The sequence below is a fragment of the Aptenodytes patagonicus genome, chromosome Z (assembly GCF_965638725.1).
Source record: "Aptenodytes patagonicus chromosome Z, bAptPat1.pri.cur, whole genome shotgun sequence".
NCBI classification, from domain to species: domain Eukaryota; kingdom Metazoa; phylum Chordata; class Aves; order Sphenisciformes; family Spheniscidae; genus Aptenodytes; species Aptenodytes patagonicus.
Window position 1 is genome coordinate 27,514,531 of NC_134982.1, and position 21,604 is coordinate 27,536,134.

General features: G+C 38.2%; 1 protein-coding gene across 1 annotated transcript in view; it reads left to right on the forward strand.

Annotated features, from left to right (window-relative positions):
• Nucleotides 1–17,014, forward strand: part of LOC143172660 (tubulin-specific chaperone A-like) — a 32,080-nt gene extending 15,066 nt beyond the window's left edge. The window contains exons 2-4 of the mRNA XM_076362320.1: nucleotides 3,374–3,479; nucleotides 13,604–13,690; nucleotides 16,775–17,014. Coding sequence (XP_076218435.1) covers nucleotides 3,374–3,479; nucleotides 13,604–13,690; nucleotides 16,775–16,855 — 274 coding nt within the window. The 3' untranslated portion in view covers nucleotides 16,856–17,014. The remainder of the gene's footprint in view (nucleotides 1–3,373; nucleotides 3,480–13,603; nucleotides 13,691–16,774) is intronic.
• The last annotated feature ends 4,590 nt before the right edge of the window (nucleotides 17,015–21,604 follow it).

Genomic DNA, 21,604 nt, shown 5'->3' on the forward strand with positions numbered 1-21,604 from the left:
TTTTTTCATTCTGGATTCTTCCAGTTAAAAGTTAAAGTTACTGTAGCTTATATTTCTTACAACACTGTAGTATGTCTGCTAAAGTTATGCCTGTAGTGCTTTTTATGGTTGCAGGTTTTTTCATCTATAAATGACCTGTGTACTTGAAATGCAACAAATTATGGTCTGGCTTTTTCTGGTACCTACTGACCTATTTGTTCTGTTCACTGTGTATAATCACACCATACATAAAGATTCTGGTTTAGTATACATTTTAATCTTTTGGGGAAGAAGAAGAAAAAAAAAAAACACCACCACCCCAAACCCCTCCAAAACAAACAAACAAAAACCCAACACAGGATCTTGCTTCTAGATAGACAAAGGATAAAGGAAGAAGAGAGGAACAAAGTATCATGTGGGTATTTTTGTGTAGAATTCTGCTGAAATTTTAAAGAAGTGATTAAGGGGTAGTATTGCTCCATTATGAAATTTCACTTTCCTTTTGAAAGCAAGCTATTGATTTAATTTGGCATCTCCCCAAGCTATATGTTCAGTAGAAATGGCTTCATGACATCTAGAGGAAGGATCTAGTATGGGAAATGTTTTCAAATCAGAGCTTCTTAATAGCATTAAACATCAGCATCCCAATCTTACGAATAATAAATTGAACGTTAAATTGGACAATTCTGATTACTGAACAAAGTGCAATGGAATATTTGTCACAGAAAACAGTCTTATATTTCAGGTTTCATGTGTTTCCTTTTTTGAAAGCAGAATATTTCGAGTTCTACTTCTGAAATGCACAATTACTACAGAAACAGAAATAGGTAGATAAATATGGATGCAATTCTTAAGTATCCAGAGATGAGAACGGTGTGCAAAAAATCAAGTTAAATTCTAAACTAGGCCAGAACATGCAGTCCTTTCCTGTTTGATAAAAGCAAGCAAACTTGAATAGCAGTAAGTTTGAAAAGTTAGCGTGCATAGAGGGAGATGTGAATGTGAAAATGTAATGTGGAAACATAAGTAATGACAAACATTGTGCCTTTTGTTTTAGCTAAAAGTTAAAATAATTAAAAATACTGGGTTTAGCGGTGCAAGTTGCCTTTAGTTTCAATGGCATACACACTTCAGTAAGTGAATCAACATAAAAACTGCTTTCAATCATACCTCTCTCCCCCTGCTCCTCAAGGGAATTTGCTGTTCTCATTCAAGAAAAAAATCATCTGTCTTACAGGTTGATCAAAATTAACTTTTTTGGAACCTAAAAATAGCAAAGCAAATAATACCGTCTGGAATTAAATCAAGCAACCTTGATCAAACAATTAACTCATCCTCTATTAAATCAATATTTGCTGATGCTAATACTGGAGCTAGTTCCAGTAGTTGGAATTACAGCCACTGATTTAGTGTCTTTATTATTAGTAATTAGGCTGCTATCTTTCCCCAGTACTACTTCTCAAAGCAAATACTTGGCTGACTTGTAGAAACTGGCCTAGATGATACCCTACACTACATGCTCTGCACGCTTCTAAAGATTCTTCATAAGGCTGAAGGCCCTTGCTGATAACGTGACTCCATGGGGGTTGAAACAAGTTCAGGTGCGTGTTGCCACAGCTCAACTTAGATCAACTGTTGTGGAGCCACAGCTTAAGGCTATTTTAGCAAAACAATTCTGATGATGTAAACTCTAACAAAAGCAGGCAGCAAAAGCAGAGAAAGTTCCTGCTGTTGCAAAATCAGTATATTCTCTTTGGAATTTTTCTCAAGATATTACTGCAGTGGTGCTTTTGTGGCAGGTTCAGTTCACAAAAGGTTCTTGTCACCCCAGTACCATTCTGTCCCTCCTCAGCAGCCCTTCTAGTAAGGCACTTAACTGTTGCAAATTAGGAATTAATTTGCTCTGATATGCTAACGGGACCACGAAGCTCTCTACTAGACCTTTATTTATTCTCTTCTCATTTGTTTAATATATTCTTTACTTCTTGGATCTGATTATGTTCTTTTGGCTGTTATGTTCTCCTTAAACAATCTTATATAGGCTGATCTGATGCTTATTCTTGTTTGGGGAAGGATTTTCTTTGGCATGCTGTCAGGTTTGCAGTAGCATCTCAATGTTTGTTTTGGTCCTGAATTAGCTGATCAGAAATTACGTCATCATTCTCCAGATCCTGAAGGATGTTTTGGTTCAGATCTGGCATTATGTAATCCAACATATACCTAATGAACATACGTAACAAATTGGGGATGCAACATAAGATTGCAGTAAAAACAAGTAAAGTTTGATAATGGACCTGCAATGTAAAAATTACTGTACGGCATCAGACTAGACTACCTTAATACTCCCTTCTGACCTTCAAATTTTTTTATATTTCTCTTGAGTCTATGCTTGTTAACAAAAAGTATCCTGCTCCCAAGTATGGGTCCATTATTAGGATTAAATGATGGATTCTTTTCCCTTTGAAAGATAGGCCATAAAGAAAATTGCTATAACGTAAATTATGGAACTGTTACTTTTGTCTATAACCCCCAAACCAGCATCAAGGTAAATGGAGAAAATACTCTAAGGAACACAAAACTGTGAGGCTACTGTGTAATTTGGGAGTTTTACTTTTCGTTATTTTGTATGAAAACTAGTATGGGAAATAATGCATTTAATGGCATGAAATGTAGTGATCAGGGAAAAAACATTCTGGGATCACAGTTTGTGAACCCGAAAGTGCTGTTTCTTTTCATTTACATGCGATAACTTTTTTCAGAGTTACTACTAAGAAGGATGTCTATCATTATTCATCTAATAATGCAAGTGCAGTGGTGTTACTTAGTAGTGAATAGGAAAGAGGAAAGGCCACATGACTGTGACAGCCAATATAGGTCACTTGCAAAACTATCAGAACCTGGATGATGTTGAGAGTCTGGCAAATGCTAATCTAAACGCTGATGATAACAATGTTGTCTTTGCAGATATCTTAATATCGTTTGTTTTGGCTACCTATGATGTGAGGACTTTTTTTGAGATAGGTAGCTTTCTTCTCTGTACTACTGTCTTTATTAGCAGTCATCCAGATCTACAAGGCAGCTTATCTGTTTCTGTTATGTACTTGAAATGAAGTACCAATATATAGCTTTTTTAGGATATTCTATATGGATAAGCCCACACAGAATCTTTAAAAATATTTTTAATTTAAATTATTCTTATAAGAATCATTATACGTTATAGCTAAATTCAGCATTTCCGAGATGCATTTTTTTTGCAGTGGTTAAGAGCCTTTTTTTATAAAAATGTGTATTATCTTATAGGGCTGCAGCGTTCAGGGGTGTTTTTTTGTTATCGATGGTGTAACTTTTTACTGCAATAGAACGAGGTTAACACAATCACTTGGTTTAATTGCAGATTGGCCAAAGAAAAAGTTATGTATGAAAAAGAAGCAAAACAGCAAGAAGAAAAGATTGAGAAAATGAAAGCTGAAGCATGTGATGATTATGGAATTAAGAAACAGGTAAACTGTCCTGAAACTTGTTTTATAAAATCCTTCTTTGCTTTCATTTAATCATAGTCATCCTTAAGTAGAAGAATATCCTGTACATTTTTCCAGACTCCTGTTATGTAAGTACTAGGCTAAAATCCTGTCAATTATAAAAGTCATAATAAGCATTTGTAGAAACTTCCTTTACTCCAGAACTGTTAAATTCTAAGGAGACTGCATGTGGATTACTTAGCACTTGGTGTCAGGATGGCTATCACTCACTAACAGTGTGTATGAGGCCATCACGAACTCTTTCTCAGAAATACCAAGAACCTGAAAATACACGGTCTGGATGCATTTAGGTAAACTAAGTGCTTGCCGGTAAGTGCAAATGTTACAGTGAAGTGAGAATGCTTCATAGTTAGTGTGAAGATGAAACATTTCAACTGTTGAGTATACTAGAGTATACTCTTTGCTAAAATCACAGACCTCAAAGAGAGAGAGCAATGGGTATGCAGCTGCTCCTAGCAGCTGCTGGAGTTTGTAGTGAAGTCACTAACTAGCAAAGTGCATGCTGTAGTTTCATCTGCTCAAGAGTATGGTTTAGTGTCACTATTAAAATATGATTAAGTCTTTCTTGGAAGGTTCTCCAGAAAGGACAGTGGTTGCAGACAGTTGGTACATGCCCTTTTGGAAGGAGAAGGAGTGTCAAGTTTCCTTCTCACTGAGAAGAGGCCTGGGTTTGGGAGATACGTGTTTATTCTTTACAGAAGTGTGGCATGTCTGTGTTTAACTGTGGCCTTTATATTCTTTCAACTAAATATGTTGTATTTTAACTCTGTTTTTTTTCCAAGCATTTCCCAGATGTTTTCTCTTAAATCTTCACAGAAACTGAAACTGTAAATTAAAATTATTTTCACTTGTTTCAATAGTCTGGTGGCCTCATGTTATAAAACCTAACCTACTGTTCTCCCATCTTCATTTTTAAACAATGGAAGAATAAGTTAAACAAAACTCAAATATAAAAATTAATGAAAACAAGGTAGGAGAAAGCCCTTTTAGAACAAGCTAAACCAACTTTTTCAGTAAGTTCAGTTTTCAGTTCATGTGTAGATGTCCTGCCTTGCTTTCGTTATGCCATGGGAAAGAAATACAAATAAAGAATTTGTGTACAAATAAAGAATTGTATTTATAGAGCTGAGCTGTCTTCTGCCTCACCAGGGACTGAGACTCTAAGATCCTACAAAACAGTAGTCTTTCTGAAGATCCGCTGGTGCTAACAAGAACTAATGAATGCAATTCCCATTTTTAGTGTCCCCCATTCATCAGATTATTTGACTGCACCGTGATATTTCCGCAGTGACCTGCAAGATACCATCAAAGTCAAAAAACAGCACAGGCTGTGAACTTCTGCTGTGAAATGAAATGTTACACACTACTCGAGGTATTCTCAGAGACCAATGACAAAAGCCTTCACAGAGAATAGTCTCGATTCATTCAGGAATTGCCTGATCCGCTTTGAAAGCAATCAGTTCCTCCAATGACATCTTCACTACTTGTTCTTTTAGTGCACTTTGCATTCTGGAAGTTGTTAATATTTTAGGTTATGAAGAATTTGGAGGCTCAGAAAGAATGCGCACACTTTTCATAGGATCAAATCTGTTACTCTAAAGAAAATTATATAATACCAGGAGAGTTTGCTCAGAACCATGCTTTGGCTAGAGCTAATACTTCGAGACATTCTTCAGGAAAAATATCTGTAGTTACACATTTTAAGAATTGCTTTTAGTTAATAATTCCTAATCTGAATAATTGTATTTATTTAAAAATATGGTTGTGGTTTTTATTTCAGTAATGAAAAGTAACATTTGGGGGATGGGAATGAATTCAATCATTTGAAACTAGGAGAGTAATTTTAACTTATTTTATCTGAGGTATCAGCTAAATCAGGTATGTATATACAGATCAATCCAGAGTTGAGGGAGGGAAGCTTAAAAGCATTACTTACCTCTTACTGTACTACTGTTCTCATTTAGCTTTCTAGTTACAACTCTGCAGTAGAACATACGATTTAACAGTACAGAAGTGACTACGGAAGATTTTACTTTAAAATTAATAATGCCATTCCTACAGCATATGTAGACTTTAGGGTGTGTCTGGTCTGTAAGGAGGGATCAGTCCCTTTGTAGAACGATAGTTAGGGTTTGACTCAGTATTTTCTCCTAACTTGTTATGCAGTGGGGCAGCTTGTGGTTCCTGTGAACTCAAGTGATCTCTACCTGAGGCAGTGACCAACTAGGGTAGTTGGCAGTTGTTAGATACCAGCCTTCACCTGTACTGTCCAGAAAGACTTATTTAATAAGGAGCAGATTCAATATCAGAGAAACAAAAAGGACAGTCTTCTCGCACTGCTAGTTTATGCTGACCAAGATTATAACTTGAAGACCCCATTGTAGAGCGCGAGAAGATTTTGTTATGGTAACCCAGGATAGTACCCTTCCTCCCATCTGAATATGTAGAGTCCCAACCATGTTTTATCTTGTTGTCACGGTAACCCAGGATAGTTTGCTTCCTCCCTCATCTGCCCCCACCTTTGCAAGGGCATGAGCGTGATGGTGGATCTCGGAATTCAGACAACAGCACCTGTAGTGCATCAGCGAGTTCACTAATGAGCAAAACAGGCCATTGCATATGTATATGTTAATCAGCACAAGTTTTATTATCCACCACTGTAGCGCTGTCCTTTGAGCTTCACCTCCGAGCAGGGCTCCACTGCGTCCGGTCCCCATTTTGATTAGCATCAGTGTCCCGGGGCTCCCATTGTGGTAGCACTATGCTTTCAATGAAGCCAGAGCTTTCACTTGCTGAGTGTTGTGCCTCTTATCCCTGAGGGATCTGCACCTGCTTTTCACTCGTAACACCTGTATATTACCATTGTCCTGGGTGCATGTTGTATTCACACTACTTGCTGTGTCTCAACTCGGGTACTTCAGCTGAATCCAAGCTGGGCGAGAACTACTTGTGGTAGGTTGTATATCACAGGGAAAGAATCTCTAGCATTATGGGGCAAGGAAGCCCTTCCTTTTCCATCACTTACAGCTTATTTAAAAAAAAAAAAATAAACACCACTCTGCTATCATCTGCTTTTGTCTACAAAAGGCAGATGAGATGTTTAGAATTTAGGGGAAAGCTTGTAACAATTCATTTGAGCCAAATTGGCAGGAAAAACATAATAAATGAAGAGCAGTATTTGGGGGGAAAAAAAAAAGGCTATGAAAGAAAAATTTGTGTATGTTTTTGTATCTCCAAATCACACTATCTTCAACCATGAGACTTGTAGGAAAAAGGGTTATTAACTACTTTAATAAAATACTAGATTGAAAACAATCTTATTATAAATGGAACTATTGTATATAAAATTTATCAGGTTTGTAGAAATTAGGAAAAAATATTAAAAGACTTTTGATGTATTCCACCAGGTGTAAATTCTGCATATAGTTTCTGTAGAGGGTCATGAGGAACCCTGAGTGGTAGCAGCATGTAGTGCAATTGTAACTCCATGTGCATTTTTTCGCAATGAAGCCTTAGTTTCTACACAGTTGTAATGGGTCTCATATTAAGACTTTACACAGAGCTTTATAATACTTTATCTGTAATAGAAACTTTTCACACTGTAATCACTCATGAGTGCAGACTAGTGATAGGAACCAGTAGTTTTCTGTATTTCTGTTGTTGATGTGTCTCGTACATAAACATAGTTTCTCATTTAATGCTTTTATCTTGAGGCTTGTGAGTGTGGGAAAAGCCTGAGGTATCTATTCCTTGTTTCTTCTCAGTGGGATTGTAGATACACTCTGGAGTTTAACTGCCAGCATTTTTACTGATAAATGATAAATTTCCACTTTTAAAAAGTTATCCTACAGTTCCAAATTACTTCTTGTGTAATGTCATTTCCAGATGAATTAAAAATCCAATGGACTTAACATAGAATATAATATCTGCATGCCAAAGAGTACATAAAAGTGCATATAGTACATATTGCTAATACACAGGTTTTTTTACAAATATTAATGAAAACAGCAATATTTCTATTGCTTTGTTGAGTGAACGGCAGAGTATCTCCTGAAACAGCTAAAAAGAAATACGTTTGGAAACAATGTGTATTGTTTTGGAAAATTATTGTGGACAGTGAGGATTTGCTGCTAATCTTGTTACTGGAGGAGTTCTCGCTGAAGGGAACATTGCAATGTTCTGTAACTTTTTCATTTTCAAACGTCTATTTAGCCTCAAAGAAATACTCTGGTTAGCTCAGCTACATTTTTAGCTCTTTCCACCCCACACCCCATGGTTCAAACAAAGTTTCATTCTTCTCACCAATCAAGTACAGTTAAGATTAGATGAAACATACAGTTGCACTTCAGTCTGATTATTTTCATAAGGGTTTTTTTGGGTTTGTTTTTTTCTAATAATAGATGATCTTTGCTTAATAATCTGAACTCTAGCTTCAGTTGCTTAGGTAAAGAGGCAGTGGAAATGCTAATGAAGAATCTAATGCTCCCCCTTATGTATTTGGACAGTATCCTTAACAAGCACAGTTTGTTTCCTGAAAAGCTAGCAACTTGGAATTCTCTGTACTAACTACAGAATAATATTCCTAACATACAAATGGTATTAAAAATGCTTTCAAACTTTGGTTTTATTGCCTAATGTGCTTTCTGAAAGAGACCAACTGATGAAAAATCATTACTGTGATCTTCCTTTTTCCCTCCTGTTTTCCTTTTTATCTAGGCAGGTGTAAATACCTTTTGGATTCCAGACTTTATGCTGAAGATTAAAGGCATTCATGCAGTATTTGGAATAAGTTAGTATGGCAACATTCCCATGGTAGAAAAGATCTGCCACCAAGATGGGATATGATTCATTTCTTCTTCAGTTGGGCTCACTTTTCCTGTGCTCTAGAGGGAGGGAAAAAATCTGGACTTGACTTTTCTGCCTTCTGTCTGTTTAGGGAACTTCCCATGTCTGTTCTGCTTCCAATTTTAGCACAAATACTTCCCCAGGCATTTCATCTCCACAAAACAGATGAGGGATTCCTCCCAAACCTTGAAGCTTATTCTAAAACATCTCCTAACCAGCCTGCTACCTTTTAGCAAAGCATGCATTACATTAAGCATGGATTCAGGATCTCTATCTTAATAAATAACCAAAAAACCCAAAGAAACCTCAACCCTCTCAACCTCTCCCCCAAGCTTAACCTCCCCCACAAAAAACTGGGCGGAGGGGAGGGCAGAGGGAAAATTTGGCTATTTGTTCAAACAAGATTGAGCCATTCTTGTTGGGAAAGCAAGTCATTCTTTTGTCAGTGTTTTCTGTATGCCACTCCCAAAGAAACCTTGTTGTTCAGATGTTTACCACCTCTCACTTGTTTACAGGGTGAGGTTTATACTCGCATCAGCATGGATCTGTTCAGGTAGAATTTTGAGTTGCTGGAAGGAAATATGCTGCCTGATGATTAAATAACAACTTTCTGTAATGGATAATTCCATTACCAATCTTCTAAGTTAATTTAAAAGGAGCAATATCTGTAATTTATGATACAGCATATTTAATTAAAAACTTTTTCAGTGGAGGACATGGAGTTTTGCTTCTGTCCTCTGAAAAGATCTCAATTTTTTAGCTTCAAGTCATGTGGTGTTCTCCTTCCACCCCCCACCGCTGACAATGAAGAAAACCTGACACTTGTACACTAGTGGAAAACAGCCAGTGACAAACTGTTTTCCAAAAAGACAAAAGGAACCTTTCTGCCTTTTATGTCCTCAAGTGATCTGCTTTAGAAGAACCAGGACTGGCCCTCACCTGAGAGGAGCTGCAGAGAAAGCTCATTTGAAATACTGAGGCATCAGATCTCTAGAGGGTCTTCTCCTCCAGCTTTCTTGCTACAAATGGTAGGTGGTTTGTGGTTGATACATGGTCATTTCAGTTCTTGAAATGCTCAAGCACTATAGAAACAAAACAATGTTCTCTAATTCTTTACAGCAAGCTTTTCTTCATGGTCTTTCAGAAGTGTTTTGATCAATGTATTTGACAACTCACCTACAACGGACTGCAGTGTGCTCTTGTATCCTGTATTCGTGGATAGCTCAAGCTTCTTTTGGGCCTGCTACGTGAAAATAAGACAAGTTGCTTCTAAAGAAATAGAACTAATAAAACTTAGTTTCCTACAGTTTTTGTGTACATTTGGGTTTTTTTCCCTCCATATTCACCTTAATGCTGTATCTCCTCTGAGTTCCTGCCTTCCCTGTGCCCAGCTTTCTCCTACATCACCTATGCTGTCCCTGCGGCACCACCCTGGCCCAGTACCTTGTGCCTTTATATTCCCTGATTACCAGTGAGGCAAGAAGTAATACCATGCTGTGGATTTAAGTTACAAATATGTTGATTAGCCAACCAGTAGCCTTAGCATGACTGTTTAGTTTGTGCTACAGTCTTTTCCTTAGGATTATTAATTTTGGAACCGTTGATGTTCATGATTCTTAGAGATGTCCTTTTTTCTTTTGGGTCTCTGTCCTTCCATCAGCTATGGCTGTAATTAGTCAATGGATTCCAAGTGTGTTACAAAGTTTCTGATGAAAAGTAGTTCAAACAAGTAACACTTTTCTTAGCAAACTGAATTATTTGCATGTTTTTTTCTTTTCCTCCCTACCATCTTTGAGCAGATCCATGCTGTTATGATTACCTGTGCAACAGTCAAAGGGCAAGTCATTATAAGGCAGTATTTAAAAGCATGAATATATATTCATGTCTGTGTATATAATTCATACATATATGACTCATTCATGTTTCTCTTTTTTTTAGCCTATATCTTTTGTGTTTAGAACACCACTCCTGCCATATAAAACAATATTGTCACTATACCCTGTGACCCAGTAGTTTATTAGGCTCTCCTTCTAAGATCAAGGAAAGACAGAAAGCCCTATGGAGGTTTTCTTGTTGTTTTCAAATTATTTGTGGATCTGCGTATTTCTAAATCTCTTGGTTAGATGTGGGTCAGCTGGAAAAAAAAAACCAAACCAAACTGCTTCCATCTTCTTGAAGCTGATAAAACTGTTGTCCCATTATACAATACATGTCAGGCTGAGCAAAATTGCTTCCTGTTGCAGAATACTTGGTATCAACACTCATAAGCAGTAATATTTATTTGTATTCTCAAATTATCAAAAATTTGTTTCAGTGTAAGTGCTTGGGTGATCCAAAAAGTAGAGAATCTGCCTCATGAGCAGCTCTGATCTGCCTTAAAGTTGAAATAGTAGCTTTGAACTTTCATTGTGTGACCTGCTAAAAATCAAAGTTGCTTATGTTTAAAGCCTTGGGCATTACCTCCTCAGCTATTTCTCATAGAGTTGTGTTTGGCCTTTGTGCTTATTTTGAATGTGTGAAGTAATTGTCTGATTTTAGTTATGGTGCCCTTCCACTTAAGCAACTGGTAGGTGGATCTGTGTCTTTGCATCTATTTTGCTTTATCTGTCACTGCAATCTTGAATTTATGGAAAACAGATTGAAGGCTATTGATGGTGCATTAGGCACACCAGTTCTTTGACATCTGATCCAATTTACAAAAAATCCACATCACATTTAGTAAATATGCTATGTACACCCCAACAGTTAGTTAGAGAGCTCCATCACACCTGAGGAACCTGCTTTCTTTTGAAAGATGCCAGACATCTGCTCCCTTAGTAGAAACACCTTCAATCCTGAAAGACAACTGACTAGAAATGTGGCTGGTTGGAAAGATTTGTTTAACTGCCTTTTTCAGTACACTCAAAGGAAAGGGGACATCATCCTCACTGTAGCCACAATAGCTCTTTCGGTCCTATGTGCACTTATTGACAACAAATTCAGTTTGCTTCTCCCTGTACGTATTTTTGTGCTTCATTGCATTTGTCTTAACACTATTTAGATGCACTTTAGTTACTCCAGTTTTTTAATACTTCTGTTTGGCATTGTAATTCACAGAAACCTTGCAGATATTTATGGTTCTTTGCAAAGTTAGATCAGTTTCATGTAACACCTTCCTCTGTGACCTGCTTATAATTTGAACTCCTTAGAGTTCAGTCAGAAAGTTTGATAGAATTTTGATAGAATTTGGAGAGCAAACGCTTCAAAACTTCCAGTCCTAAAGCTTATGTCATTATGTGAGCTTTTGACTTTGCTTTATTGTATACATTTGTAACAGTAAATGGTCTATCTGGGATTATCAGCATTACCTGAAAAAATGTGTTTTATTAGAAGTTATCAAAGTTTGCATAGGTAGTTTGGTAATCAACTAACAATATTGGTTCCACAAAATTCCTGTTCCAATCTCCAACTGTTTGCATCTACTGAATATAGTTTGAGGATTTATCATTCTTCTGGTTTTTATTTATTATTGCATTAACTGCAGGCAAATCTAAATAAAACTCGGGTACCCCTTTGGATCTCAGTCAAATTCTGTTTTGAACAGAGTGATTGGGGTAGTTTTGTTCTTTTCTTACAGCAGCCAGGACTACAGCTTACAGATTCTAGATTTACATGCCTTCCCAGGTCGCTTATTGAGTGGCATATATCAAATAAGTTACTACTTTTCATATCATCTACCACCTTTACAATACAGAAGTATTTAGCAATACTGGCCCAAGGAAGTAATTACTGGATATTTTCACTCCTGTAGGTATTCTTGTTATGACAAATTTCTATTACATAAAGCAGAAGGCATCATCTCATGCAGTTTATGGCACACCTCATTCTATGGAAGTTATAAACCTTTATTTATTCATTCACTGCTGAAAGTGTGATATGCAGAGTTCCTAGTCTTACATTTTTAATATAATCCAACACTGAATGCTTAAAAGAAAAGTGATAATACCCGTAAGAACTAGAACTTAGGGATGCTTAACTTTTTTTTTTTTAAACATTTATCTCCCATCTTTGCTTCATTAAAGTATACAGGTTTTGCCCTAGATTCTCTGGAAGAAAATTAGAAACAAAGTTTTTAAAGTCTTTCTCTCAAAAATGACTTGAACTAAGAACTTAAATATATGACACTTAAAAACATGGTGATAATGTCTTACTACATAAGGCCTCCCTGTATGCATAAATACCTTCTTAGCTATAGCTTATCTTCCCTTTTACAATGACCCTTCAGTACAGCAGCATTAACACTGAAAAGAGAATACAACATAGGAATGACAGAATGAGGGAAGCCATTTAAAGGGAACACCTTCTGTTGCAGGTTATCCTGAATGCAGAAGAGGTTTCATATTTAAATATCTAACAGATTTTCATTTCTAAATAGATTTAACATTACTGAACAACTCTGCACACCTTTTCTTCTCAGTGGTTGGATTTCAGATCCAGAAATGTTCCATGAAATAAATGTTCCCTTGTTTAAATCTGAAGTTGTTTTCTGTAGGAGGAGGCAGGACGTTCAGATTCAGTGGGGTGCCAGTTTAGTAATTTTGTTCAAAGTGCATGGTGAGAATAATCTTTCTCCTAAAATGAAGCACAAGGATAAGTAATAACTTTTTATGCATGATAAGCATCAAAAATATGAGCCTGCTGATCTTTGCTTTTCATTTTTCTTTACCTTTGTATTTCAGTCAGAGCCTCCTGCAGTGTGCACACAATGTGATCAATAACTCAATAACTTTTTTCATGCAGTAATTATCTCTATGTGGTATTATCTGAACGCTGTTTTTCTTTATTACCCAAAAGATGCAGGAGATATTTATATAACCAGCTGATCCCATTTTGGATGAAGCTGCTTCACGACAGCAGGAGAAAGTTTGTTTTAAATAGCCTTTTTAACAAATGCTGTATGGAAAGCTTACCCAGCGGTACTTTTTTCTAAGGGAAAAATTATTCTAAATACTCTTTTGCACTTAATACTTTATGTTTAATTAAGCACAAAGTAAATGGAAGTGTCCAGCAAATTAACAGAGTTTTAAGCAATTATGTTGAGTGTCTTTTAATAAAAAAGCCTATTCAAAAAATAGGTACAACTGTTCCAAAGTTCCTAGATAATGACTGGACTACTGATTTTTCAGAGTAAAGACTTATCTTAAAAAATAACGTTCCTATCTGGAATACATTCTCATTTCATTGGCTTCTAATTTTCACAGATCGAGATCTTACAAGAGTCACGAATGATGATTCCAGACTGCCAGCGCAGATTAGAAGTTGCACATGCAGATCTTGCTCAACTACTAGTAAGTATAGCACCATAACCCACTGATCAAGAAATGCTGCTGTTCCTTGATGAACTTGGATAAACATGCTTGTCTGCAGTGCAATTGCAACTTATTAGAACTGGATGAAGAATTACTTTTTATAGGTCCCAAAACTAGCATCCTATAACATGTCAATATTTCATTTTAGATAACTGTCTTTGTAGACTTGGTCTTCAGTCTATGAAAACTGCGTGTGTTAGAATATTAGAAGCTGTCTTTAAGGGAATGTACACTCAACATACACTTAAATACTGAACTGCTAGAATGGACTCTGAATTCCCGTGCTAGTTATATGATCAGAAAAAATAGTTCACCCATGTTAGGTAGTTTTTTAGATAGTGCAGATATATATACTGTGCTTGTAGTGAACTGAAATAGTAAAAATACTTTGCTCACTACTTTTACTGTGCTATGGACAAGAAACAAGACAGCTGAGAAACAGTCCTTGCTGAGTACTGCTTACGATTTATTAGTGAGGTGAGCACTAGTCCCACATTTTTAAGATATGAATACCTGCAGGAATAAATAGTATCTTGTACAAATAGATTCAGTGAAACTATACTAAGTTTGGAGATCATCATGCTTATTTTAAAAGCTGCCTTCTCATCAAGAATTCAGCTACACATGTAAAAGCTACTGTGAGGCTAAAAATACGTATCCTAAATTAAGCCCCAGACACATCTTATTGGCTAAAATGCAAATCCTTTCTCAAAGGAAAACCCAAGGTGTCTTATCCTCAGGTAGTATGCCTCTACTGTTTTCCAAAATAAATGCTCAGTACCTGGCAGGATTTAGGGTCCGTTTGTCATTCAACTAGTTACTTGACAGTTAGCTGGTCTAGATTTCAGTGGCATGCAGAAGTGGTGCTATTGATCCATACAGTGTACTGTACAAACTTAAAACAAGGAATAGGGGGAATTACTATTGTTGTTAAGAATTTGGAAGTCTTTAAGGGTTGCTTTCTGTGCTTAGCTCACCTTCAGCACTTTTATTAAAATCAACTGTATAGTAGTATGTTTTTTCAGTTGTCAATCTGCTTAAGCTTTTTCCTAATGGTACTCTTGTTCTGACGTCTGTTATTTGTTCCAGTTATGCTGTCCTTGGTTTTAAATATTTAACAGAATAAAAGTAGATTTGACCTATGCATACCTACACATGACAGTCATTATCCTGGACCTTAAGTAGGACAAAAGAAATTACCTGGGCTTTGCATCACGTAGAACTAGTCTTTTCAATAATGATATAGCCCTCGTTTCACAGAATCATAGAATGGTTTGGGCTGGAAGGGACCTCTAAAGGTCATCTAGTCCAACCCCCCTGCAATGACCAGGGACATCTTCAACTAGATCAGGTTGCTCAGAGCCCCGTCCAACCTGACCTGGAATGTTTCCAGGGGTGGGGCATCCACCACCTCTCTGGGCAACCTGTGCCAGTGCTTCACCACCCTCAGTGTAAAAAATTTCTTCCTTATATCTAGTCTAAATCTACCCTCTTTTAGGTTAAAGCCATTCCCCCTTGTCCTGTTGCAACAGGCCCTGCTAAAAAGTCTGTCCCCATCTTTCTTATAAGCCCCCTTTAAGTACTGATAGGCTGCAATAAGGTCTCCCTGAAGCCTTCTCTTCTCCAGGCTGAACAACCCCAACTCTCTCAGCCTTTCCCCATAGGAGAGGTGTTCCATCCCCCTGATCATTTCTGTGGCCCTCCTCTGGACCCGCTCCAGCAGGTCCCTGTCTTTCCTGTACTGAGGACTCCAGAGCTGGACGCAGTACTCCAGGTGGGGTCTCACCAGAGCAGAGTAGAGGGGCAGAATCACCTCCCTCGACCTGCTGGCCACGCTTCTTTTGATGCAGCCCAGGATATGACTGGCCTTCTGGGCTGCAAGTGCACATTGCTGGCTCACGTCCAGCTTTTCACACACCAGTACCCCCAAGTCCTTCTCTGCAGGGCTGCTCTCAATCCCTTCACCCCCAGCCTGTATTGATACTGGGGGTTGCCCCGACCCAGGTGCAGGACCTTGCACTTGGCCTTATTAAACCTCATGAGGTTCACACAGGCCCTCTTTCTTGAGCTTGTCCAGGTCCCTCTGGATAGCATCCCGTCCCTCTGGCATGTCAACCGCACCACTCAGCTTGGTGTCAATCTGCAAACTTGCTGAGGGTGCACTCGATCCCACTGTCTATGTCATTGATGAAGATGTTAAACAGTACTGGTCCCAATATGGACCCCTGAGGGACACCACTAGTCACTGATCTCCATAAGGACATCGAGCTGCTGGCCACTACCCTCTAGATGTGACCATCTAACCAATTCCTCATCCACCAAACAGTCCATCCATTAAATCTGTATCTCTCCAATTTAGAGAGAAGGATGTTGTGGGGGACCATGTGAAAGGCCTTACAGAAGTCCAGATAGATGACATCAGTAGCTCTTCCCTTGTCCACTGATGTAGTCACTCCATCATAGAAGGCCACTAGGTTGGTCAGGCAGGACTTGCCCTTGGTGAAGCCATGCTGGCTGTCTCGAATCACCTCCCTGTCCTCCACATGCCTTAGCATAGCTTCTAGGAGGATCTGTTCCATAATCTTCCCAGGCACAGAGGTGAAGCTGACAGGTCGGTAGTTCCCAGGGTCCTCCTTCCTATGCTTTTTAAAAATGGGTGCAATGTTTCCCTTTTTCCAGTCACCAGGAACTTCACCCGACTGCCATGACTTTTCAAGTATCATGGAGAGTGGCTTGGCAACTATATCAGCCAATTTCCTCAGGACTCTGGGATGCATCTCATCAGGTGCCATAGACTTATGTATGTTCAGGTTCCTCAGGTGGTCTCAAACCTGATCTTCCCTTACAGTGGGAGGGACTTTGCTCCTCCAGTCCCTGTCTTGTGGTCCATCCACTTGAGAGGTGTGGGAAGAGAGATTGCCGGTGAAGACTGAGGCAAAAATGTTGTTGAGTACCTCAGCCTTCTCGTTTGTTGTTACCAGTATTTTTTCATAGTTACCTTCTTAAATTTAATCCCATGTCAATTATTTTCGAAGTACTCAAAAATTTTGTTTTTGATTCCAGGAAAATGAAAAAGAATTGGAAGAAGCCGAAGAGTATAAAGAAGCACGTTCCATACTGGAGTCAGTGAAGCTGGAATCCTAGAAGTTTTTCAGTACTCCCTTTATATGCATTAGCACTGGGTCCATTCCACACTTTCATTTGACTATGGCTCTATTACTACTGTTGACTTGCTAAGGTTCCCTTTATGCAAACTGGCCTTTCTCTAACTGCAAGATGCATCAAATAAAGGATGTTCTGAAACATCTGTGTGGTCCATATTCAGGCAAAATAGAAACATTTCCAGTTCACCTCAATTACAAAAAGGAAAAATAAAGCCGATTTAATTTAAGTGTAATAGTGTAATAGCTAATACACAGAACTCATTCTGAACAATTCAGGCTAAGAAACAAAGTTCAGCTATGTAAGGAATGTGAGGGACCAATAAATATTTTAGGAATGAAATAGAACCATAAGATGGTTTGGGTTGGAAGGGACCTTAAAGATTCATCTAGTTCCAACCCCCCTGCCATGGGCTTTAGAAGCACCTTGTAAGTAATTTCAAGCCATTATAGCATAACAATCTGTACTGAAAAATGAGATGGACTAAATGACCCTTCTTCAAAAGTCACCCATCTTTTTTCTATGATGCAATTTATCTGTAATTTTATCAAGTATGTACTACTTGTTTATCTTTGAGCCCAAGACAGAATTAAGAGCTGATTCCAAATCTTTCTCAGTTTGCCTGGGGTTGATTTGTAGAGCTCAATTCGCACAATTACGATTGATCAAAATTCTGTTACTTTTTCAAGAAACAGAATTTAGCAGCTGACTAGTATGTTGTCAGTTGGATCTGCTGGTAAGAGTTCTGGACTGAATGCTTTTCCAGAAAGCACCTTGACCTAAGTGAGTTTTGTTTTTTTTTTTTTTTAGAACAAAGCTCAAACCCCAGAAGATGAAAGAGAACTAATGGGTAAGGGAACAATGCTTAATCTGCTTGGAAGACCATTAAAACATTATGTACAAAAGCTGTGGTTCTTTCAGAATAGCTCCTCTAAACAGCAAACAGTAAGCTCTGCTGATGAACAAGAAAGCTTTTTACATTAGTTTTTCTAGTTTGAAAGTGTTCTGGCATGTTCCTTAAAGGCAACACAAAGCACAGTGTACCTTTTGTGTGGTGCTATATTGAATACTCTCAATAAATTTTTTTGTTAATTTGCCTGAGTTTGGGTAAACTGCAGTTTCAGTACCTCTATTTGTGTACTTTAAGCACATTGAGAGTAATAAGTCTACTTCTCCATCACTCTTAAGCACTGCTCTGATGGATTGTCAACACCCAAGATTTCTGATTGACTGCAGAATAATCTACTTTTGAAGTGACCCCAGACCAGTATTAGACAGTGCTAAGAGGTGAAACCTTTTGTGACACTACTATGGTTTCGTAAGAGTACATGCACACCTTCTTACCAGCACTGTGTCCTAGGCACGTAACTGCCAAACAGACGCTGCCCGGTTCACAGCACAAATGAACTGCTCCTGAGAAGAACATCTGTCTTTGAATACTCATTTCAGCCAGCTTCTTCTGTGGACCTTCACCAGGAAAGGTAGCTGGAGTGGACAGAGCAGATTGCATGTCTTAGCTGACCAGCTGCAGTCAGCGTAACAGTAACTCTATGCTTGCGGCCATTGAGTGGAATGTGGTAAATAAATGCTGAGCTGAAAAGGAGGTGTGGGGAGGTGTCAAATCTGCTGGGTAAAGCAGAATTTAAAACAAAAATTACTCTTCACAAGAAAGAATACGCACTTCTGGAAAACAAACCCACAGAAAAATGATGTGCAGTTGCCGAGTACCACAAGAAATGCAGGTCAGCATGAAAGGTAAACAGAAGCGTGACCTATAGTGGCTGAAGGAATTGTGGTATGGCTTAAGTTGGCATTTAGAGTTAAAGGCACATGGGATTTGAGTAGCTACCATATTAACCAGACTCCAGGGAAAAGTTTCTTGGTGCAGTAGTTTCTAGGGTAGAGTGGTTTCTCATGTTTGCCTAATACTTCTCTGTCCAAGCTGTTTTCTAGCTCCCTCCAATCGCATCATGAACCAGGATGATGCTCTCCCCTATTCATTTCTTCTTCCCTCTTACTAAGTTCTCCAAAAGACTGAGCGTGTTCTGTTGTATAGAAAATAGCCAGCCTCATGATGAAAATCAAGGTCTGTTCATACCTGAAAGGACTTGCTCTCTTCTTGTCTCCAGATGCCTCTGGAAGTGTCTAACTTCCAAGAGGACAGCAGCATGATACCCGTAAAAAACTATACCGAAAAATTGTGACAAGGCAGCAATAACATAGGGCTGGCCCCTGAAGGGTCATTGGCAAAGCCATGCAGATAACGCATTACTCATGCTAGCAGAACAGTTGATCCAGTGATACATTATGGTAGACTGCATTTTTCCAGCAGTGCTCTGAGTGGCCAGATGCAGATTATTCATAAAGAAGATTATTTTTGCTGACAAAATATTTATCATTTGGACTGGATCCAATAGCGAAGTAAAATACAGAAAATTAAGCATAAGTAGTAGTATTGTTAATACCCTCTCAGATCCCAAACTCAAAAGGCAGTAGCACATCAAGTGATACCATGTTCTTTCTAATTTTGAAGTTATCTACTCTTTTTGGAGATACATAGTCTGCATTAGTGGATACAAGAGACCATCCCAAAAAAGAAAAATCCTGTGGGCAACGTTCTTGACCTCTGTCCTCTTTGAACCTTTTCACTAGCTTTACTGATGCCTTTCAAAGTCTACTTAAGATTGATGAGCTGTATTTACCTTTTCATATGATTATACGTGTTAATTTATCACTCAGTTTTCATGCTGCACTCTTATCAGGAATGCATTTTTTACACCCTGGACAAAGGTACTATCCTTTCAATTATCCTTTCATCTCTTGCTGGCAGAATATGTTTAAGAAGTTTCTCAATTATTTGCCAGTTGAACAAAGCATTTGTTTTACTGAGAGGTCATAGCAGAACAGGAGTCCACGTTACACTGTGACTGAAGAAACAAAGGAGGTGGTTTGAGAAGAAAAAGGTAGACTGAAAATAGCAATTGGGAAGTAAGTTATTGTTACAAGTTCTGTGCTCATTGCTCTGATCACATGCTTGCTAGCTAGTACCTTCTTTTAAGTTTACCCTTGCACCATTAAGATTCTTGCCCTTTGATTCAGAAGATGTGCTGCACCTGAAAGACAACTACAGAACAAACTTGGTACCTTCACCTGGAAACTAATACTTCTTAAGTCCTCAGTTATACTGTATAATCAAAACTGAAAGCAGCGTCAAAACTCTGTCCTCTAATTGCAACTCCTTCCGTCACCTGAAAAACTTCCACAACACTCAGGTAATTTCTTATAACTGGCTAATTTACAAGTCAGTTGCTTTTGTTATGTTACTAAAATGTTTTAATTAATACAAAGCATTTTCTTACCCAGCAATAATTTCCCAAAGATTCTTTGAAGGCAAGTTTCTTATGTTCATAAAAGTAACCATGATTCTAAAACAATGTTTCTGACAGGCCTCAATATAACACATCTCAAAGTCCCTCAAAATAGTCTGCATGAAAAGTGAACCTTGCAATTTATTAGCACCATCTTTTAGGTGATTGTTTTATGGTGTTTATGTTCTGGGAGCAAGACCCGGGAAGAGAACTTAATTTTCTTCTGAAAACCACAGGTTGTAGTTGAATACTTAAGAAAAGGATCCAAGAAACACCCACGCTTCAGCACGAACCATAGAAAGCACACCATTAAGCCACAAACCCCTTCCTCACCCCTATTCTTCTGGCTCTAATTGCAATAACTAAACTGCATCTCTCTCTGTCTGGGATTTGCAACCCTGAACCTCTGCTTAGAATCCAATGTCTATGTCAGTTATTTCTTCCAAAATACAAGCAGAGGAAACAGCTGCCACTACATTATTTTACCCTTTTATTTATTAGCCAAACAGGTACCACTTGAAATATGGAGATCTGTTCTTATAACTGGCCATACTATACTAGAGACCAACCAATAACACAAATAAGACAACTGTAATTTTATACTAAAAAAAAATTTTTGGAATGACTTAAGTAGTATGGGGAGCAGGGGAAAGCACAATCTGGTCCAAAAGCACTTGCACAGGGAGCATCACTATGTACAGGTCATTCCTGGCCATAGCTTACTAGCATAAAAGGGAAGAGACTGAATTACAGGGTTTGGGGTTTTTTTCCCAAACAAAATACTGGTCATTGAGTTGAATTAGCTGAATTTCACCAAGATCACACAGCATAGGTTAAAAGGAGATTTATCCATTGAAACACAGTTTCAGAAGGGACACAGTGTGCAACAGATCCAAGACTTAAGTTAACATCCAACAGAATAAGCCTGTAGGCACATAAGTAGCTACAAAAAAGGACTACAAAGTACATCTTCAGGCAGGAGGCTCCAACATCCTTTAAGAGGAGGGAAGAGCTAACTGTACATAGATATTTTGCGTTAAGTCCACGAAAAGGGTAAAGGTGGTACAGCACATCCCTTTCAGAAGTCCTGCTAAATGCCTTGAGGTAGGACTGCACAGTGCAGAGCCAATTTCATAAATGTCTAATGCTCATGGATCTGTAGAATATAATGTACCCCATGCTACAAACACTTCTGACATGCTCTGTCATATTTTGACTTTCAGGCAAGGGAAAAGTTTGGGCTTTCAGAATGGCATTCACAAAAGGCAATAAACTAAGCAAGACGTTTCTAGCCAGGAGGAAATGTCAGGATTAGGAGCAGGAAAAGAAAGGCTTTATCTGCCATCTAGAAGACCTGTTTTCA